At 42.9% G+C, this 19,860-nt stretch overlaps 1 protein-coding gene across 5 annotated transcripts in view; it reads left to right on the top strand.

The window, feature by feature from the left end:
* LOC146312159 (C-terminal-binding protein 2) overlaps positions 1-19,860 on the top strand; it is a 133,882-nt gene that overhangs the window by 74,445 nt on the left and 39,577 nt on the right. The window contains exon 1 of one of the 5 annotated variants that reach the window (XM_084741686.1): positions 1,935-1,997. The exons of 3 other annotated variants lie outside the window; for them this stretch is intronic. In XM_084741686.1, coding sequence (XP_084597812.1) covers positions 1,958-1,997 — 40 coding nt within the window. In that variant the 5' untranslated portion in view covers positions 1,935-1,957. Of the gene's footprint in view, positions 1-1,934; positions 1,998-18,856; positions 19,653-19,860 lie in introns of those variants that run through there. One more of the 5 variants, XM_084741687.1, reaches the window with a different exon arrangement.

Genomic DNA, 19,860 nt, shown 5'->3' with positions numbered 1-19,860 from the left:
GTTTGTGAGCGCTCACAAAACAATTTGGCAAAACAGGATAGTGTTTGCTGGCTCTTAATATACTCCCACACCTCTTCTTTTAAAGACAGTTTCAGTAAATATCAAAACACATAAACATCCAGCTTGTCTTTTGTGGGTTAAAGTTTATTTCCTTGATGAGTTGCTGTCATTCTATTTTACACTGTACTCTCTCCTAATCAGCAGCTTAACTGCCTCAAATCCAATTACACTAATTGGATGTATAGTTGTTTGGACTATAATAGGTAACCGTTTTTTATAGGCACCCTGTTGTTTGTTTGAAATTCTTGTTGTGTTGTATTGCCACTATACTGCTGAACAAACTCAATCATTCTCACCTCAGACAGCAGGTACATGGAAAGGAAATTTGTCCTCAAACTGAAAAGTTATGTGAAAGTAAATTTCTTTTGCTCTGTGCTGCTTTCACTAACTTGCCAACATTTACGCCTTGATTGCCAATTCTTAAGAGCAGATTTACATTTTTATCGAGTGACAGAAATGAAAGAAATGTTTTGCTTTTGAAGGTCTCATCGCGAACATGCTGCTGCATACAATATGGTCCAAACTTGCCTTTTCGTTTGTTTTCTGCCGTGGTGATTTCTTTTTAATCACATCTTCGGTGTCCTCACAGAACACATAATTATGTTGAATTTTTTTTTGTTGAACTTGTTTGTCTCATACAAGGTTAGTACAAATAGTGTGGCAGTTTTTACTGTAAGAGTGAATCCTCCAGCAAGGCATCGTCTCAGCTTATTTTAATACATAGAGGCCTTGATTTGTCCCCTTAACAAGTTGATATATTTCCCCGTTGATGAGAGCTGATGAGCTCAGGGAAGAATTAAATCTTTTAACCTTGCTTTTAGCCATGTAACCCTGTATCCTGCCTGCTTCTCTAATGGGTCTGTGGGCTGCTGCACTTGTTAAAGAGTAATGACTTTTATGAAGTGCCTTCCCGTGTTGTCAAGGAAATAAGAAGTGAGGTGCGAGATCCAGAGGAAGGAGTTGTGGGGGTGGGAAGTCCCTTCTTTCAAGCGTTGTGCAAATATATACACTGCTTTCCAAGGTCACAGTGGCAGCAACCCCCCCCCCCCCACCAACTAACTACACTTTTAGCACAACAAACTCATTTGCATGTAGCTGACATTTGTTGCTTCAGTAACTTCATCTGATAATGGGCAGCCCTTGCCACCGATCGGAAAGCATACTTCTTAATTGTGTGTTGCTAGGCAACCTAGGTTTCAGTGGTAATCAGAGATAGATAATCTTCACATTTAAGGAAAGGGAAAAAGTGGAGTCCTGCATGCAAGTGTTGCACATTTATCTTGTGCACTTGTTACTCTTTCTTGAGCAGCCATTTGCAGTTTAGGGCAGGAGGAAATTGAGTGAAAAAAAAGACATTGCAGGGCACTTAATGAAAACATTTCTCTTAGTCTCTTTCCCTCTCTGAACATCTCAAGAGATTGCTTCTCATTTTTGTGCAAAGGCTCCACTAGTGAAGAGCCTCTCTTATTACATGCATGGTCTTTTATGTTCAAACATGCATATTGATGAAAAGTTGACACATTATTCCTTTTGCACCTACTGAATAAATTGGTTGTTCTTCCAATAACAAACCAGTCTTCTCTTTATCGTCTTACATCAAAGTGTAAATTTACACACAGCCACTGAGGCATCCGCATTTCCATGTAGTTGAATTCTTATTTATTCTCAAAGCAGAGTTTTGAAGCAGCAGTGAAATCGGTAGCTCCTTAAAATATTCATGTGAAAAGGTGCAGGTGGGAGGGCCCTGCCTGTGCGCTCCTCTCCGCTGGGCGCTGTCTTGGTTGGCTAAAGCCGTAAGTAGTGTTAATAATGGCATTAAACGGTTGAGTCGAGCTTAGTTGCAACAGTTCCCTTCCACCCAAAGTAGGGAGAGCGCCTTGCAGCACTCGCATTGGCCATGGAGTTGTCTATCAGTGGCATCCCACAGAGCGGCACAGGTGGGTAACTTCAATGTCACGTGAAGCAGAGTAGCCAACCCGCTAGCTAGAGGTGTCATTGGCTGGTAGCCTGTGTTGTGTGCGTGCTGGGTAGATTAACTAAAGGTGGGACACTTGCATGGTGTCCACAAATGCCAGCACGTGGTTTCCTTGTGGAGATAATCCGCAGAACATCTTCAGCTGTACTTTTCTGGGCTGGAGAATTAGGAGGCGGTGTGTTTGTCGCTCACAGGAAGGAAGGAGAGACCAGAACTTGGCAGCAGCCCCTTGCAGCCATATGGGATATGTCAGCTGACGTGTTCACCTGTATAAGTCTGTTCTCTTTGTTCCACTGTGCCCAGGTTGTATCTACTCTTTAGTCAAAACATGGCAGGGCAGATCCCCCCCTAACCCCCCCCCCACCCCGTTTTTTTTTCTCTCTTTTTGACAGGAAGCCATCACTGGTGCGGCTGACAGTTATGTAACCTTCCAGTGTATGTGTCCCATGAGGGGCCTGAATGGGATTTTAATTTCCCTGCCTGTATTTGGAAGGACATCCACGAGGATGCATGCCTAATGTGCTCTCAGCTGTCCTTGGCTAAACTGCTTTGTTCAGGTGTCTGACATTGATTTCAGTGTGGCTGTTTTCCACTGGCTGGTCAGGAAGAAAACATTCCCCGGGTGTCCGTGTGGCCTTAAACTTTTCTGGACACGCCTGTATTTCTGTCTGTGTTTTACAGACCTGGTAGTGTCCGTCTTCCTGTGCTGTCATACTGCTTTTTCATTGTTGCTTTGATTTAGTGCTTATGTTGCCTGTATTTGTGTCTTGTGATATATGGACATGCGTAAGCGTTTGTGGCGGACACACAATGCACAATGCTGCTGAACCCTCCTCAGTCTCCTGTCATACAAACACAGAACACAGATGTCCCTCTCTCAGCAGCAGGAAGTGTTTGTCTTCATCTGAGGACGGCTGGATGTGACAGCAGGACATGGGGACAAGACCTTAAGTTTCCTCTGTCTGTCTCTTTCTTCCTTTGATTTGCACTATTTACTGTGCATATAGAGTGCGGTCAGAATGTGTCACGATAATGAGAAGACTGTCATTGTTTTGTCTCTACTTAAACACATTGGTTTTTAAATAACTTAAATACTTAACGCTTTTTCCCAGTTAAAATACATCAGGCTCCTCTGAAAATGCCCAGCTGGGAGTGTTTGAGGGCACTTTGGAGGTGCAGCTGAGATGCTTTGGTTGTTATGATATGGAAAATTGAGAGTAACACTTAATTTATGTGTTGCAAGTACAGAATTTCACAGATAGTTTGTGTTATCAACAAATACTGAATGCAAAAATGTCAGCACAAGGTGGAGTCTGGAGCAAGAGCCAGAGCACATATAGATAGAGAGGACTAACCTGCTGCTCTTTTTTTGTTTATGAGAATTGTAAATAAGGAAATATCTCAGTGAGTTTCTAGAGTAAAAGTTGGACAAAGCCCGGCTCGAGGGGTAGTTTTTGTATGAGCAGGTCAGTTTGTGCATTTATCCTGCCTCTGCTCCACTGTCATTAGTTGTCTGGGAAAAAAGTGACAAGTGCAGCCTTTTATACAAAAATGAACATTTTTCAACTCTGTGACAAAAAAAAAAAAAACACCAAATGAGCAGTGTTTGGTGTTAGAATAGATGCTTAGCGCTTCATGCAGCTACATGTAAATGCATAATACTCCCACCATGGCATACTATATGTAATTTAGATCATGATAATGCTCTATAACACAATACAGATAAGACATGATTTAAAATAACCATTCCATACTTAATTACATGATTATTTTCTTGTTGTATTCGGCGATCAAACCAAAAATCTAAATCCAAACCGTGTCCACATGACAGAAGTTGCATCCCTTTCATTAACAAGTTCTTCTGCCCCATCCTGGGTTGGTTGGGATGCCTCCCTCTCTTTATTTACACTCTCTCACTCTCCTCCTCCATGTTTTCTTGTCACTTTCTTCTTCTGCGGTGGTTGGCAAAGCAGCTTAGAGGTGCATTATCGCCACCAACTGTTTGACTCGCGTTGTGTGAGAACGTGGTAAGCAGTCTTGCTGCTCAGACCACTTTACTAGAATCGCAAGATCACATGACCACACGAGAATCCAGCCAAGATTTACTACTTAGACTGCCTGAATATATAGCAGATACTCTCAGGGATGGATCCTGCAGTGGAAACGGCGATGCCAGATCTCTACCAGTGGACACATTTCTACCTTTGCATGGTATATATTGTCATATTCCCCAACCCTAAGTGAGCAGAACTCCTGTTCAGGCCTGACTGCTAATTAAATATTTATTATGATTGCTTTAAATGTATGTAAACGTGCCAAATTACTTTTTGTTCCCTTAACCTGGGGGACTTCATATACGAAAAGGCTTCAGTTCCTTCAGTGTTTCTCTGCTGTGGAGCCTGTGTGTTTTAGAGACTAATATAATATAATATAATAATATAAAAGCAGAAAGTGCAAATTTTATTCTTATATTTCAACTTCTGTGTCCTGGACTACAGATGCAACACAACACAAAATGTGTCACTGTCCTAATACTTCCGGATTGCCTTGTGCATTGACCCCTTCCTTACTTTTTGTTGCTGATGTGATAACAGGTCAGGGACTCTTATTGTGGAGGGCTAACGGCTTACGTTACCTGTCTAGGAATAGGCTGAGAATTAGAGAGGGGAAATCCTACTGGCCATCTGTGTGAGTGTTTGTGTGCGTATGAGTCCTATCATGGATATGTATGTGTGTGTAGATGCTACTACCCAGGCATCACGTGTCAGTGGGAGTCTGTGTCATCCTCACTAATCCCTCTGATATGAATGAGTGGAGACAGACGAGGTTTCAGCTCACACGGCCTCGGTCAGGGGTTACTACAGGGAATGTAGCCGTATAATAATCGGCTTCTTGTATTGTTGTCGTACACCACCACATGTATGCGTTTTTGTTCTATAGCTATGCAAACCACGCCTGTTATAGAGTGACAGTTAAGCATTTTGTGGTGTTTGTACTGTAGTCTGCAGCACATTGCATTTGAAATGAAACAGTGAGGTTCACTTTCAGGTTTAATTTGAGAGTATTGAGAGTATGTGCGCATTGCTTCCTAACTTTAGAGCACAGAAACTAATCAAACAGGTTCACAAAAACTACTAACACTTCATAACAACCATCATTAATAAATAGTAAATTGATGTTGTTAATTAAATTGTTATTTTACTGTCAACTAACCTTCAAAGGTTGTTCAAATACGCTTTATAAACATTTATTAAGCAAATGTAAAGTTTCATAACCATCCATTGAAACTTTACAATGACCACCCACATGTTTATAGATGCACTACGCAGTGTTAATTAACCATTTTATAACTCACCATGTCTAATATGTTTAATGTCATCAGCAGACACTTGTTTTCGGAGGCTTTTGGCCTTTAGTCTGGTCTTTAATATGGAAAACAACTGATTGGGTGGAATGAGACCAGCTGACTGTCTCGGACTGTCATAAGAAATAAATTAACTTGGATATTAGCTCAGCTATATTATATAAAATGACAAGTTTTTGACATTTTGAAAGCTTAAACTTTGTTGTGTTTTTCTTTAATTTGTCACCCTTCTGTATAATGCCATCTCTAAACATAGTTTTTGTCATTTGTAGCAGTGACATCTGAATTAATGTGATGAAGAAGTGAAATAATCATTTTGAGAACACATAATATATGATTTAGCACAGCTGTAAGGAAACGCTTGAAAATGCACTTTGAAAAATCTTGAAAAGATGTAGAAACCCTGACTTTAAAAATGGCTGTGCGTTGTACACTGTTCACCCCTTCAAATTAAAAGTTTAAGCAAGCATAGTTTCTCGTCTCATAATGCTTAATTTCCAGTCTAATGAGCTGGCGTTTAAGTGCATATCCAAAACAATGACAAACTGTATGAGCCTGTAATGACTGCTCTGTTAAAGGCCACTGTTCACCTCATTCTTAAATTCTTATCTGTGTGCAGTCCTTCTGTCATGTGTCTCCAGTTTCCTGAGAACATGGTAAATGTTACATGAACTATCTGCTGCTCCATCTCCACTCGGCCTCTGTATTGTTTGTGTCCCCGGGGAAATATGGCCAGGAAAATCTATTTTTCCACTGCAGTAGTTTTTTCTCTGAAAAAAAAAATAAAAACAAGAGAAAGAAAAAAGTGTTGTCAAGCCCCATCCCCTCTCGCCGCCCCACCCCTCCCTCACTGTTTTCTCATGGTTGATCTTTCCAAACCATCGGTTGCGTTCACAGAGGGATTAATGGTTTCTGCGAAGCCAGCCAACCCATGGAGGGAACGGAGCCTTCGAGCGAATGAGGAACAGCTGGTCTCCCCCTGCTTGTGACAGCTTGAGCGTTTGAGTGTGTGTTTGTGTGCGTGCGCGACAGCAGCAGCTGACCTCTGCACAGGGTCCGAAGTGCCATCCCTGGTCCGACAGTGGGCTTTAAGTCTTTAGTTTTCTTCCATCTACTGTGCTGCTGCTGAATTATATATTAACTAAAATTGATGACAAGTCTTTAAAAATATTATGAGTTTGCAACACTGAGCTTTTGTTTAATTAATTGTTTATACCCTGTGGTTTTTTCCAAGTAGTCACGAGCAAGTTTTTCTGAATTTCTGAAAATCGACTCAAAGTTTGGTGGATTAAGGATCTGACTAGGACTGAAACGATTACCAGTTTCGCAATAAACCACGATAAAATTCCAGACAATTCCTATTAGATTTTAATTATTAAAGCTGTGTTTGATTGCCACGCTTTGAAATACTCACAGTAAACACTGTCCAGCTTTAACCAGTCTCAGCAACAGTCCTCATATGTCGGCGTAGCATGAAACAAGTTTGTTTTGCATCAGTGAAAACGCTGACGTTGCAGAAGAGATGATGCCATTTCAAAGGTTTTTAACTCAGTGATGAGATATTTACTGTCTCTGTCAGTACCTTTTGAACATTTACACCATATTTTAACAAAACCATGATAATTCCAGAGTGGCTACAGGTCCTTAAAAAGTATTAAAATGTCTAAAATTCACATTTACTGATAAAAGGCCTTTTAAAAGTATTCATCCTGAATTATGTTTGGTAAGGTCTAAAATATTTCTTTATTTATTTAACGCTATAATACTCGTCTAAAATAGTCTAAAATAAGCACAGGATGCTGTTACTGTTTTTTGGACAAATGCTCTTTAACTCAACCATTAATTCTTATTTTGCCTTACGTATAATTTTGAACTGACAATTACGCAGAAGAGCATGCTTATATTTTCACATCTGATGGGTAGTTTTATTGCAAAATTGGCCCTTACATTTAATTAACTGTGGCATTAAAACTTACAATTAAAACTTGAACTTCCTGATACATGTAGACACCCTGAATACTGATCACTGTGATCATTTTGCTCACTGTGATGGCCATAAGAAATTTTCATACGTATATACCCACATTTTATGTCCAGATCTGACACATGGTTAAACATTTTTTAAGTCTAAAACAGTACAAGTTCTGTAAGTGCACTTTTCAAGGGAGCATTTTGTGTTCCTCATGTTTATTTGAAGGTTAAATGGGTCTTAAATTAGATTTGAATCTCCAAGATCTCAAAAAAAAAAAAAAAAAAAAAAAATGCATTGGAAAGGTCATGGATTCAACTGAGGGAAGAATTTACGTCTTTCTCATTTTCTTAGAAAAATATTTCAAGTTGCGCAGCGATGACTGAACATCAGCTGACTGGAATTTAGCTGCTGTCACACAGGACCCTGCAGGCTCCTCCGCAGGCCTAAAGGTCACTGCTAGGCACTAATGGAGAGATGAGGAGTGTGTTTGTGTTTATGTGCCTGTGTGTGTGTGTGTGTGCTCATCTTGTGATGTTATGATTGGTGAGGAGAATCTTCCTGCTATTTCGGGAACATTACATTGTCATGTTTATTCTACTAGTCTCCTTATCCCGTGGCTGTTTTGTTTACAGGATAGCGGCGATGTGTGCTCACTGCTCGCGCTGTAAGAATGGCAGCACTTTGATATAATCTCCCCAATTATCTGTCGTCAATTCTGCTGTATATTATTCCTCTCTCCGTGGCAGCTGGGGAGGAGATTGGTTTTGTGCATGTCGAACGGCAACAGCTGCATCCACTAAAACAGACAACTACCTCTGCACACCTCCCCAGTCCGTCTCTCTCTTTTTTTTTCTTTTTTTTTTGTCTCCCTCCCCCTCTTTCTCCCTCTCACTCAGTGGTGGGCAGGTCACCCTGAATTATTCATCAGTGTGAAATGAAAAAGCTCATGGATATTGAATATCCCCTCTGAAGTGGTGGCCAACCTTGTGTTTTTTTTCTTCTCTTCTTCCTTTTTTTTTTTTTTTTTTGTGCCGCTGAAAAGAGTAAAGAGCGGCAGATCTCATTGCCAGGGTATTTCAAAGGTTAACCGATTGCTTTACCTCACGCACATATTTACTTTCTTCATGGTCTGTGTGGCCGGCGAGGAGGGGTTGGGGAAACGAAGAGGATAAAGAAAAAGATTGAGGAAGAGAAAGGAGATGAAAAGAAAAAGAATAAAAACAGTAATCTGTGTTCCTGTGGATATTTTTCTCCAGGAAGGACTCGTTCTTCTCAGCACCACAGTGGGCTGCCTCGTTGTGTCCCTGCACCCGATTCGCTAACCTTTCATGTCGCGTGTTGCGAGGCCTGTTCCTTCCTGGAACGAGTGCGGCTGTGGTCGGTTGCGGTCGTCCCGATCGACCGGTTGTCATTCGTTTCCCGTGCGGCCCACTGTGTTCCTCCATTGTCCTCCTGCCTAGTCTTTTGTCCTGTGGTTTGATCTGCGGCCCGCGCTGCAAATCAATGCTACTGGTTGCCATTCATTCAACTCAGCAGCCAGCAAACACAGCAGGGACTCTCAGAACATCTCCCATGTGAGAACATATAAAACGGGCTGTGAGGATAAGGGGGAAAAAATCCTTCAAGCTTCAGAGCTCTGTGTTGTTTTTACATCTTTAGGACATTTTAGTCACATCTGAATGTTTCTGTGTCCACCATTTGCTGGCATTATTGTCTTTATTTGTCTAACGAGTGAGCTGAATGTTGCTTCCCTGAAGGACAAAGACTTAAAAGAGCCTCTGTTATGCCAGAGAATGGACGCTAAAATAATGAATAAATAAGATAAATAAAAACTAGTCAAGGGGCGAGCCCCTCGTCCCCCGTATCGTATACTGTACACCCTTAAAAATAAGAGTTCCAAAAAAAAAGGAAGGGTTTGTCAAGGGTTCTTCAATCCTCAAGGATTGTTAAAGGTCTGAATGTTAAAATATCCTCACCCAAAAATTCACGTTTTAACCATGTTTTAAATGGTATTATTAAATGTAGATGTATCTGGACAGCCCACATTTCCCATCATTCCTGCTCTGTTTGTTAGTAGTTGTTTGTTAAGTTTACTGTTTAGATTCCAGAATGCAAAAGTTACTTTTTGTTCATCATGTGCCTGTTCAGAAGGCAGAACGCTTACAAGGTACCTAGATGAAAGACTCTGACCCCCTTTTCGTGGGTTCTAGATGAGTCCTTTGGAATATTAAGGTGTTTTCAACAGAATCCCCCAGGGTGGGTTCATGTTAGCACCCTTAGAAGGTGGAAAGGGTTAAAAATAGGACCCCCAGAGGGGGTTCTGGATGAAGCCATTACACTTCAAAAGGGTTCTACAACCTCTAATAGGGCCTTTTCTACCAAATAAGCTCTGGTTCCATTCAAGATCCTTTGAACCTTGATGCTATCTATTGTACCAGCCCCCATTTCCACCGGTTTTAAAATGGACCCACTGTAATTTAGGATGTCATCAACAGAGGGCGTTGCACAATGCATAAAAAACTGTAGAATGGGACACGCCCACTTCTGTTCCCATGGAAAACTTTTCGAGTTCTGACCCAGTTTATTTTTGCTGCTCAGAACAATTCAAAATAGGGTGCTTGAACTGAAACAGGACCAGTTTCGTGTTGGTGGAAAAGTCCTCATAGGAAGTTCTGGTTGTAACCTTTCACAGAACATGGTTCTAAGTATAATCCTTTACGTTGGGTTCCAGGTGGAAGGTTTCTACGAGGAACCAAAAAAGGGTTCTCCTATGGGGACAAGCCAAAGAACCCTCTATAGTTCTAGTTAGCACCTTTATTCCTAGGAGAGTTCATGCTAATGGGACACAGAGTGTTTTATTCATTTGTTAATATCTGAGAGAACAGTGCAGCTTTAACCCTGCATCGCTCTCATTGGCCATTATGTTGCTACTACCCTGTACCCTCTCAGTCATTACAGTCCATTTTCCTCCATTCCCAATTTCTACTGCAGCATAGACAATTACTCAGGAATCCTTTTAAGAGTATTCCCAAGCCGTACAAAGACCAAATGTGCCTGCAGGAAGCAGCCAGAGGTTTAACTGGCTAACCTTTTCCAAAACTATTCTTAACAGAGTCGTAATGACTGACAATTGGAGAGGGGGAGAGCTATTTTATTTTCCTATGAATAAACGCGAGTCAAATTATTTGTCTTCCAGGAAACAGTTTCGAGGCTCTGTACTCGCTTATGTGAGTACATCCTGTTTTCCCGCAGGTAATTGTGCTTTAGCTTAAAGTGATAGTTAAGATTATTTGGAGTGGGGTTGTATGAGGTGTTTTCTGGTAATCAGTGTATTATCTGCAGATGATGGTTGACACAACCCCAGTTTGTAGAACTAGCACGGAATAGTTTTAGCCACTCAAAAAAGATCCACTTTAAGTGTACCACTTATACAAGCCAAATATTATATCTGTCTAAACCAACCAAACTTATTTGGCAAAATCAGTAATTTTATCTCTGGTTGCTGGTTTATCACTGCCTCAATCTGTTACTTTGTGTTTTTGTGTGACTTTGGTGTTTTAAAAAGATGGTTCAATTTCACCAAGATCACACAGTGACACAAACAAACTAAGAGATTAAGGCAGCAGGAGACCAGCAAGTCCTGTGTTCTACAAGGTAAAATTACTCATTTCGCCTATGGAGTTTGGCTGGTTCGGAGAAAACAATATCTCCATCAGCTGATGGTGTACAGGAAGTGCAGGAGCGCTGCTGTAGCTAGGAGGTATCAGGTGTTCCAGGTGTCATATTGTGTGACCCAAATGCAAACTCCAGTTACAGTGGGTTTTGGGGGATACGGTGGTCTTCTCTGCCAGAGGAAGTGTGAAATATCATCTGCCATGGTGGAAGGAGGTGAGTAGGTGGGTGGGAGTTTCTTTCCAGAGGGTGATGGAGACGAAGCAAGGGTGGGGGAGTTGCGATGATGAAAATGGCTGTAACTCTTTAGCAAAGTGAGCTTTAAAAGGCTGTAAGTGGACACCTCATAGTATCTGAAGGCTGACTCCTGGTTGACAAGACCCCGTGACCCCGGTGTATTTATCGTAATGGAGCACAGCTGGGCCGCAGCTTCTATGGGTTAATAGCCATGTGACAGCTTCAGGCGGGGGAGTGGGAGGTATTGTGTGTGTGTGTGCTCAAATGCATGCATTTTATTTACTCATGCACTCTGCAGAGTGGCATTCAGGGGCCACACTTGGGAGGGTGGGACTCTCTGCTGCGCCTCCACACTCTCTGCCAGGCCAGATGGCTCCTGTCACTGCGAGAGGAGGTGGAGCGATGGAAGGGAAAAGGGGAAGGAGGGGAGCTCTGAGTCGCCCTTAACAGCGCCAGAGTGGCCCGTCCCCAGAGCCACCACATCTGGAGACCACCTGCAGCTGGCGCACCCCGCTTCCTCCGTCCTCGTCCCTTTCCCTCTCGCACATGCTCACTTTCTCGCTTTGTTTTTCCAGATGGGGGAGGTGGCGGCAGTGGTGGTCAGGCTGTGATTTGTGCCCATATTTCAGTAAGTTTAGTGTGAGGAGGAGCAAGAGGGAGGGAGAGAGTGAGTGAGGGAGGGATGGGAGGAGGCGGCGGCGGCGGTGGCGGTGTGAAAGCATAGCAAAATATCATTTTATTTTATGACTGCGCCAGCCTCCGAGAGTTGTGGGTTTTGTATTTGTAATATTTCTTTTTTTATTCCTCCCCAAGTAAAAAGGCAGAGTGTGAATGTTCGCTTTTCTTCCCTTCACTGTTGCTGCAACTGATCCAGAGGCCACAGGGGGGCTGTTCCTGCCTGGAAAATAAAGCCTGCTTGCCCTCCTTGGCTCCCCCCAAATAAAATGCACTCATTTGCATTCCCATGCTGTAATTTAGCCCTCCTCTCCCTCTCCTTCTCTTTCTCTTTCACTATCTCTCTGTCCCTCATCCCTGCATCTTTTCAGCCGCGGTCCTTGCGGTTCCGCAGGGATTGGAACGTGGGAGGGGAAGAGAGGAGGGGAGGCAGAGAAAACAAAAGCAGAGAGGCAGTGTTGACTCAGGGTTGTTATCTGGACCGCTGTTGAGGGGGTGGGGGCTCTCGTGTCTGCGTACATGCCTGGGGGGGTTATTTACCCTGGCTGCTGCTGCCACGGCAGGTGCCTCTCTGTGGATAAACCTGGGCCTCCTAAATAAATATTCACCGTGGGGAAATTAGACCTGCGTCACCAAAAACTACATTACTACTGCTCTCCTTTCCTCCACCCCTCATCACACTCAGTGTCCAGTCCGCTCAAGATCAGCTATCTTACTCCCAAATCCCAGAAAGAAGTGTCACTGAGCATAAAGGACAAAGAAAATCTCAGAGGACTTGTGGATGTTTTCATGGAGCAAAAGGATAAACGTGTTATCACTGTGTATCTGTGTTGTACAGTGAGGTGGGTCTTTATGTCGAGAGCAGCGACTCCTGATATTTTGGTTGGATGCACTTGCGGTTTGCTTCCTCAGAGGTTTAAGCTCTTAAACTTAAAAGTTGTTGATGGAACAAACATGACCTTTGGCTAAGATAATATTGCATTATTCATTCACTGCGCATGAGATGTGGAGCTGGTAAAGATCTTGTTGTCTGTAAGCAAGATTTTCCCAGTTAGCATCTTGGCATCAAGTGAATTTGCTAATTTGGATGAGATGGTAACCTTGCTGCATTTTCCACTTGGTTCGGCCAAGGGACACTGCTCACTCATTGGTTTGATGTCTCTGGGCTTGGGATTAGAAAGTAAACACAAGAGGAAGCTTTTATCTACTTTTTGGATACTGTCTTGGTCAAAAACAATTCGGTATTAGAATTTCCCAGCAGTCTGTACTTGCTGTGGCTCAATATTTGTGTGTTCACACAGAAAGTGAGGTGAATTTTCGCCTCACGCAGTCACCAACAGTGAGTATTTGTGTTCAGTTCAGCCTCTGAACTGCACCCTTAAGAGACCCAGCTCTGTCTGTTATTTCCCTCCAGTCTCTTTTCTTCTTCCCCTCTTCTCTCTGTATGGCCCTGTCCCTGTCTCCGTCCCTGTCCTTGTCCCTGCACTCCACCTGGTCCTCCCCACACAACCCTCTGTGGAACTACTCATAGAGTTACATGGTCATTCTGCAGGGCAGGTCTATTATACATAATATGTTAACACTGAACCCAAGAAATATACCCATAGTTTAGCAGTTTGTCCTCAAATATCTGATGGATTTCATTGTAAATGTAATTTATTCAGTCTTTTACAGCAGTACACTGTATATCCAGGATTAACATCCCTTGTGGACATTCTCTCTTTAATCTATTAGGTATAAAGTATTGCACTTCTATCGATTCATTTCAAGTATCATTTTGGTATTGAGTATTGTGATACAAAACTTGGTATCAGAGTCAAAATTTTTGTATCGAGACAACACTACTATCCGCCTAAATATAAAGACTTTGTTGCTTGTCCAGGACAAACCTAGACTCATTCTCCAGCTTCCTGTGAGCAACTGTCGATTTCACTCATCCACATCCCGGTATGTAAAGCTTACCTGGCTAGGGGTCTGTTTAGCTCAAACTTGCAGACTATGCCTTGTAGTTGGGTCAGATTGAGGTCAGATCTGCTCCAGAGTCTGTTCCTTTAAAGGGTCTTGGTGCAGAGCAAAGTTGCAGTGTTCAGATCCGCCCAAAGAAAATGTACAAAGTGGGAAAACAAACCAGAGTCCAATTTTAAATCATTAAGTGTCTTTTTTTTTTTTTTTTAACAATATACCTGTAAGAATAACCAAGAGTTGGATCACCCACGTTATAAAAAATGCATGTTTTCTCACTTATGTCTAGTTTTATTTGCATAGGTTTTGAGATATTTGTCTATTTCACACCCTCACTATTGAGGCGAATGGATTTTCTTTAGTGGTGCTCATTACTCCACAGAAGACACGGTCAACAGTTTCCATAGGGACTGTTTCATTCGTAGGAATGAGTTCAAATTAAAACTGTCCACAGTGAAGCCTGTGAATGTTTTTTTCTGGCACAGGTATCTTAAAACCTGAGCAGCTCAAATCAAAACTATGCATATTTAGCTCGTACAAGAGGTGACTGAGAAAATATGTTTGGTAATTTAGTTGAACTGAGCTGTTAATTACAAAGTCCCAGAACATTAGCATTTAAGACAGAACAGAACTACAAAACAGTCAGTAATATGCCACAAGATAGAATAAAGACAGGAAAAACATTCAAAGCAAGAAAAATCTGGTATAAAAGCTGTCAAGGATATCCTCCAGGGTGCAACTGCTCCTGATCTGAACCCCCTGCTGACCCGACTCCAGCATCTGAAATGGACCCCTGAACCTCCGGTCATAACATGGTCAGCTGAAGCCGCGTCTCCAAGCGGCAGGTTGGCTCGTTCTACCATTCGCTTTCTTAAAATCCCTTTAAGTGCTTTAGGGGGATTTAACAGGCCTCTACATCCAGCGTCCTCTCAGCAGCCAAGTTCCAGTGCTTACAGGAAAAGGGCGCTTACAGTATAATTAGGCCGGTTAAAGAAGAGGGCTCCCTCTCAACGGTAAATCCACACAGACTGTGAGGAGGTCCGGGCCATTTGTCGGGTCTTCCGGAGCGTGACCGACCGCTGCTCTTGATGTCTCACTGTGCTAAAGGTCAGGGCTATAAGAAGTCATACAGCAGCAAGAAGGAGACTCTGGACTCTGAATTCTTTAACTCTGAATTTGAAATCAAAATCGTATTATTATGCATCAAAAAGGAAAATGCAAAGGAACACTGTATTGTGCCTCTGTTAAGGCTCATCCCTTTTGCTTTGTACAGATTTTTACTTTTTTATGAAGATTTTTTCATAGAACCAGATTTCAGGTCTAAGCAGAGTTTAGCTCCCAAGAAAAGATTGTTCACTTTTATTTATTTATTTAGTTTAGTTTATTAGTTGTCAGCTATTTTGATAATTGATTAATCATTTCAATTTTTTCAAGCAAAAATGTTAAAAATTTTCTGGCTCCAGCTTCCTAAATGAAGGATTTGCTGACTTTTTTTTGTCATTTATGACGACCAATGAGAAATCTTTGGGTTTTGGACTGTTGGTTGGACAAAAGAAGAAATTTGAAGATGCCCCTTTTCACAATTATATAATGTTTTAAGGACTAAACGGTTTAGCGATTAATCATAAAAATGGTTGCAGCTGTATTATCTATATGACTGCTCAGAATATATATAGAAATTTGAGGGAAAAAATTAAGGAGAACACAAATGAGCAGACTATAAATCAAAACTTCAAACTAAGAAAAAAAAAAAGACATTAAGTAAAAATACTACAAATTGTAGTTTTAAGATCTGATTTTCACACAGATTTTCATTGCACTGAATATTTAAAACCAAGCTTTCAGCTATTTTTATATTTAAATAAACAGAAATTAAAAAAAAAAAAAGTCTAAAAACGACAGACAGACGTTATATATTTTATTAAACTGTGTACTTGCATTATCTCAAATATTTCCAGCAATGGTCAAATCTAAATAAACACGTAATTTATTCAAGGTAATGGTGCGTTTCCTAGCTAGTTGCTGTAACTTCGAGAAAAGTGCACGATACGTCAGACAGTGATGCAGAAAGCCAGCGAGCACGACGAATCATAAAGCTTTATTTTTTCATCCATGAACGTGATTTCTGTCTGTGTCATCGGCAGTAGTTATTGTTTAATAGTCAAGACTGCAACTCCCATGATCCCACGCTATCTCACAACATCATCAGACTACATCTTTTGTTACTGTCTTAATTTGAGAGAGACCCATACCAGCAGAAAGTACAACTAGGTGTGTGCGGACACAAATGTGTGTGTGCTCTGAGGTGTGTTTGTGGCGTTGCTTTATGGCAACAGTGGCTGAGGGGCGAACAGATGTAGCCTTCAGTACTGGTTTAGACCCAAGTCTGGCTGCTCTACATCTGAAAGAGGAAGTGTGTGTTTGTGCGTGTGTGGGGGGGCCTGCTGTGCCAATCTGTTCTCATTAGTGTTTACTCGCCCCCTCCAAACATGTAACGACATGCAAGTCAACTGCTGGCGTCGGGAGCGTATAGCTGTTTGTTCGCACCAGGCCTGTGGCTGCACGTAACTCATCCCAGTTCTGTCCAGATACCTCCTCCATCGAGACCTGCGTCTGTCTGCGTGGGCTCATCAGCCCCTTGTCGTCAGTCATGACACCTGCAGTTCGAGAGATCACAAGCAGATCATCAGGGAGCCCTGAAGTCCCTCGAGGAGTTTGCAATCACAAAAATTAACACACACTCGACCTGCCTTTGAAATATTTGAAAGATTTTGAAATTTCTTTTCAGATCCACACTAATGTTTCAGTTCCACCACAGTTTCATGCAGAAATATTCAGACTTGTTATTTTGTTATCGCAGCACTAACAAATTATAGATAATACAACTGGTTGCTTATTACATGTTGAAGTTTAAAAGTTAAACATTAACATTAATTAATTATTTATGGACTAAACTTGGGTAAAAAGAAAGTTACAGAAGTGTAATCAGCTACTAGGATTCTTGGATCCCTAAGCTAAGTTTTACTCTCAACAGAAAATTACTGCATGATTTGCTTATTCGTGAATTAAGTTGTGTTTTATTGCAAAATAACACCAAAATGGCGACAAAATATAGCAGAAATTCTGGACAAAGAGCTGATTGTTGAGTCTCATTCCCAGGTCGTCCCTTGTTGATTTTCTACTGTCATTCCTTGGTTGTCAATACTTGTGTTTTGGAAATGAGACTCAGCAATCAACTATCTTACTGACCTGTGAGTGGCCAAAGTCTCCCGTCTTTTTAAAGCCTGAAAAGTCAATAGGAGGAGCAGAAATGCAGTTTTCTCTCGGACCACTTGAATTACATTACGTTTAATATATGAAACTCGAGGGGGCGATGATGCCAGAAATAAACTGCCTACCCCAGCTTTACTCACAGGGACTGAACCTCAACAACACCTGTGCACCGAGCAGCAGTGTCAGATATAATCTTTTAAGTGCTTACACTGGAGCTCAATACTATTTGACCTCTTGACCTGTGGGATTGGCAGTCATCAGTGACCATTCACAAAATCTCCGGTGTTCTTTGATTTGCCTCGCCTTCTCCTTCCTCTTTTTAGAATATCCACAACCTCGCAGAATGGCTCTGTCTTTAGGAGAAGCTGTGATCCGCCACGTTCCATATTAACATATTGCTGTCAGTCAGGGCCCCCCTCCTCCTGCACATCCTCTAATGTTATTGAAGAGAGAAAGATCAGAGGGGCAGGCGTATCCCCACACTCCATCAAGAGTGTGTATATATATGTGTGTGTGTGTGTGTGTGTGTGTGTGTGTGTGTGTGTGTGTGTGTGCGCGCGTCTGGCCGGCTGGCAGGAAGTGGGGGCTGCTGCCTTTGATGGTCACACTCCCTCAGATGTGTCATTGCTACAGACGGCGGCTTGCCTGACGTGCCGTGTCTCTGCTCATTGGGCTTTCGCCGCTGAGAGACAACAGCCCTGATAGTCACCTAAACACACACATGAAAACACACTTAAAGTGGATACACACAATTATTCAGCACAAAAAAAAAAAGAGAAACGTGGCTTCACACCGGGATGGACACATCCACCCACCCCTTGAGCCTGAGCTGCCTGGGCCGTTCCACCTTTCCACTTTACTGTCAGTGATAATCGGTTGTGGCGTGTGACCGTGCCGGGCTCTTTGTCTATTGGTCGCGCCTGTCATGCAGCCACTGAGGTGTGTGTGCGTGCATGTGTGTGTGTGTTTATGTGCGTCGCCGTGCTCTGGCCGCGCTGCAGAATTGCAGGGAGGCTCCGGTTACATTGTTATTCTAAACAGGGTGTTTTCAGCCGCTTCGTCCTCGCAGTCATTCAGCAGAGCGATCTGTCAGTTTGCTCCCCTCCCTCCGCTTCCCTCCAGGGACCAAACTGTGAACTTAACACACTCGGCTCTGATGACTTCCCTGATGGTGTGAAAAACAGCCAACTCTACAGCTGTAATGTTGTTGCTGGAGTGGCTTGAATGTTGCATTGTTCTTCTGGTTTAAAGTGTGTGTGTGTGTGTGTGTGTGTGTGTGTTACATATTCAGAGCGAGTGAGGGAGGGGAGTGTGAGTGTGTGTATGTCACTATTCCAATCTCTTCCCGGTAACCCGCAAAATGCCAGGGTGGGGTGAGGTTTTTGTGTGTTTTTCTGTGTGTGTTTGGGGGTGTGTTGAGGTCTAGATGAAAGTGGAAAAGCAGAGGAGGAAACCAAATAATCGGGGAGGGTGAGGAGAGCAAAGAGTGTGTGTGTGTGTGTGTGTGTGTGTGTGTGTGTGTGTGTGTGTGTGTGTGCATGTGTGTGAGAGAGTAGGGGAGAAAAAGGGGGCAGGCGTTCTTAAAACACTGTGGAGTCCAGATCAGAAATAAAACATAAAAAAGGGGAGAAGAAGAAGAAGGAGGAGGAGGAGGAGGGAAAAAAAGGGAGGAGGGATTGTGCTTGAGTGTGTGCGGATCCTATGAAGTGAACGCAGCCGGGGAGTAAATTGTGCGAGCCCAGAGAGCTCAGCTCTGCATGTTCGAGCTGGCACTTTTGATTTAGACATTTTTTTTCCTGCCGCAAGATCTTTTTTTTTCCTGCCCCTCCTGGTTTATTATCAGCTAAGACAAAGGCAGGAGAAAAGAGCTAAAGAGGGAGAGACAGAGTGAGAGTGAGACGCACAGTGAATAGATGTTGCGCAGCTGACAGCAAAGGAAGCGGCAGAGAGAGTTTCCAGCCATCGCGCTCCCCAACCGCAGCCTTTTCTTCCTGGGAGATTAAAAAAAAAAAAAAAAAGGACAAAAGCGTCTCCCCCCCTCCCTACGCCTTCTGCAACCCGCTACCATCCGATCACCAGCCTGCACGTCGCTCTGAGTGTGTGTGCGCACATAAGGACGCCGCGGGTGTATGGTGCTCCCCTCAAAGGCATGGACTGAAGATGATGCAGCCGGGGGCTTAGTGAGAGCTCGCTCCGCAAAAAAACCCCTTCCCCTTCACCAGCAGGGCCAGACCAAGAGGAGCAACTCCGGGGGAGGGGGGAGGGGGGGTTGAAGGAGTGAAGGAGGAGGAGAAGAAGAGGGTGGTGGGGGGGGTGCCCTCCTTGGATTACTGCGGAGGGTCTTCCACTTCCCTGTTTTTGGTATTTTTTGCATTTTTTCCGTCACCGATCGCCTCAATCATCGTGTTTTTGCTGCGATGCGTAGTTTGTAAGCCGAAGAATGTGGAGACAACATTTTCCAGGCAAGCAGCATGTTTCCTGTTTTCTTTTCTGGATGTCTAATAAAGTCTGGCATGTGGGAGGTGGGAGGGAGGGGGAGAGGTGGGTGTGTGTGTGTCTGTTTGTGTGTGTGTGTGTGTGCGCGGGGGTACTGGGTAAGGTAGGCACGGAGGAGTAGTCCAACAGTGTTGTCATTTCGAGGTCCACCCGTCCTGCACCGCTGCTGCACTT

This window comes from Lutjanus erythropterus, chromosome 17, assembly GCF_056507025.1.
Source record: "Lutjanus erythropterus isolate fLutEry1 chromosome 17, fLutEry1.hap2, whole genome shotgun sequence".
NCBI classification, from domain to species: domain Eukaryota; kingdom Metazoa; phylum Chordata; class Actinopteri; order Lutjaniformes; family Lutjanidae; genus Lutjanus; species Lutjanus erythropterus.
The sequence above is the reverse complement of the archived record's forward strand: the minus strand, read 5'-3'. Positions and strand labels throughout refer to the sequence as shown.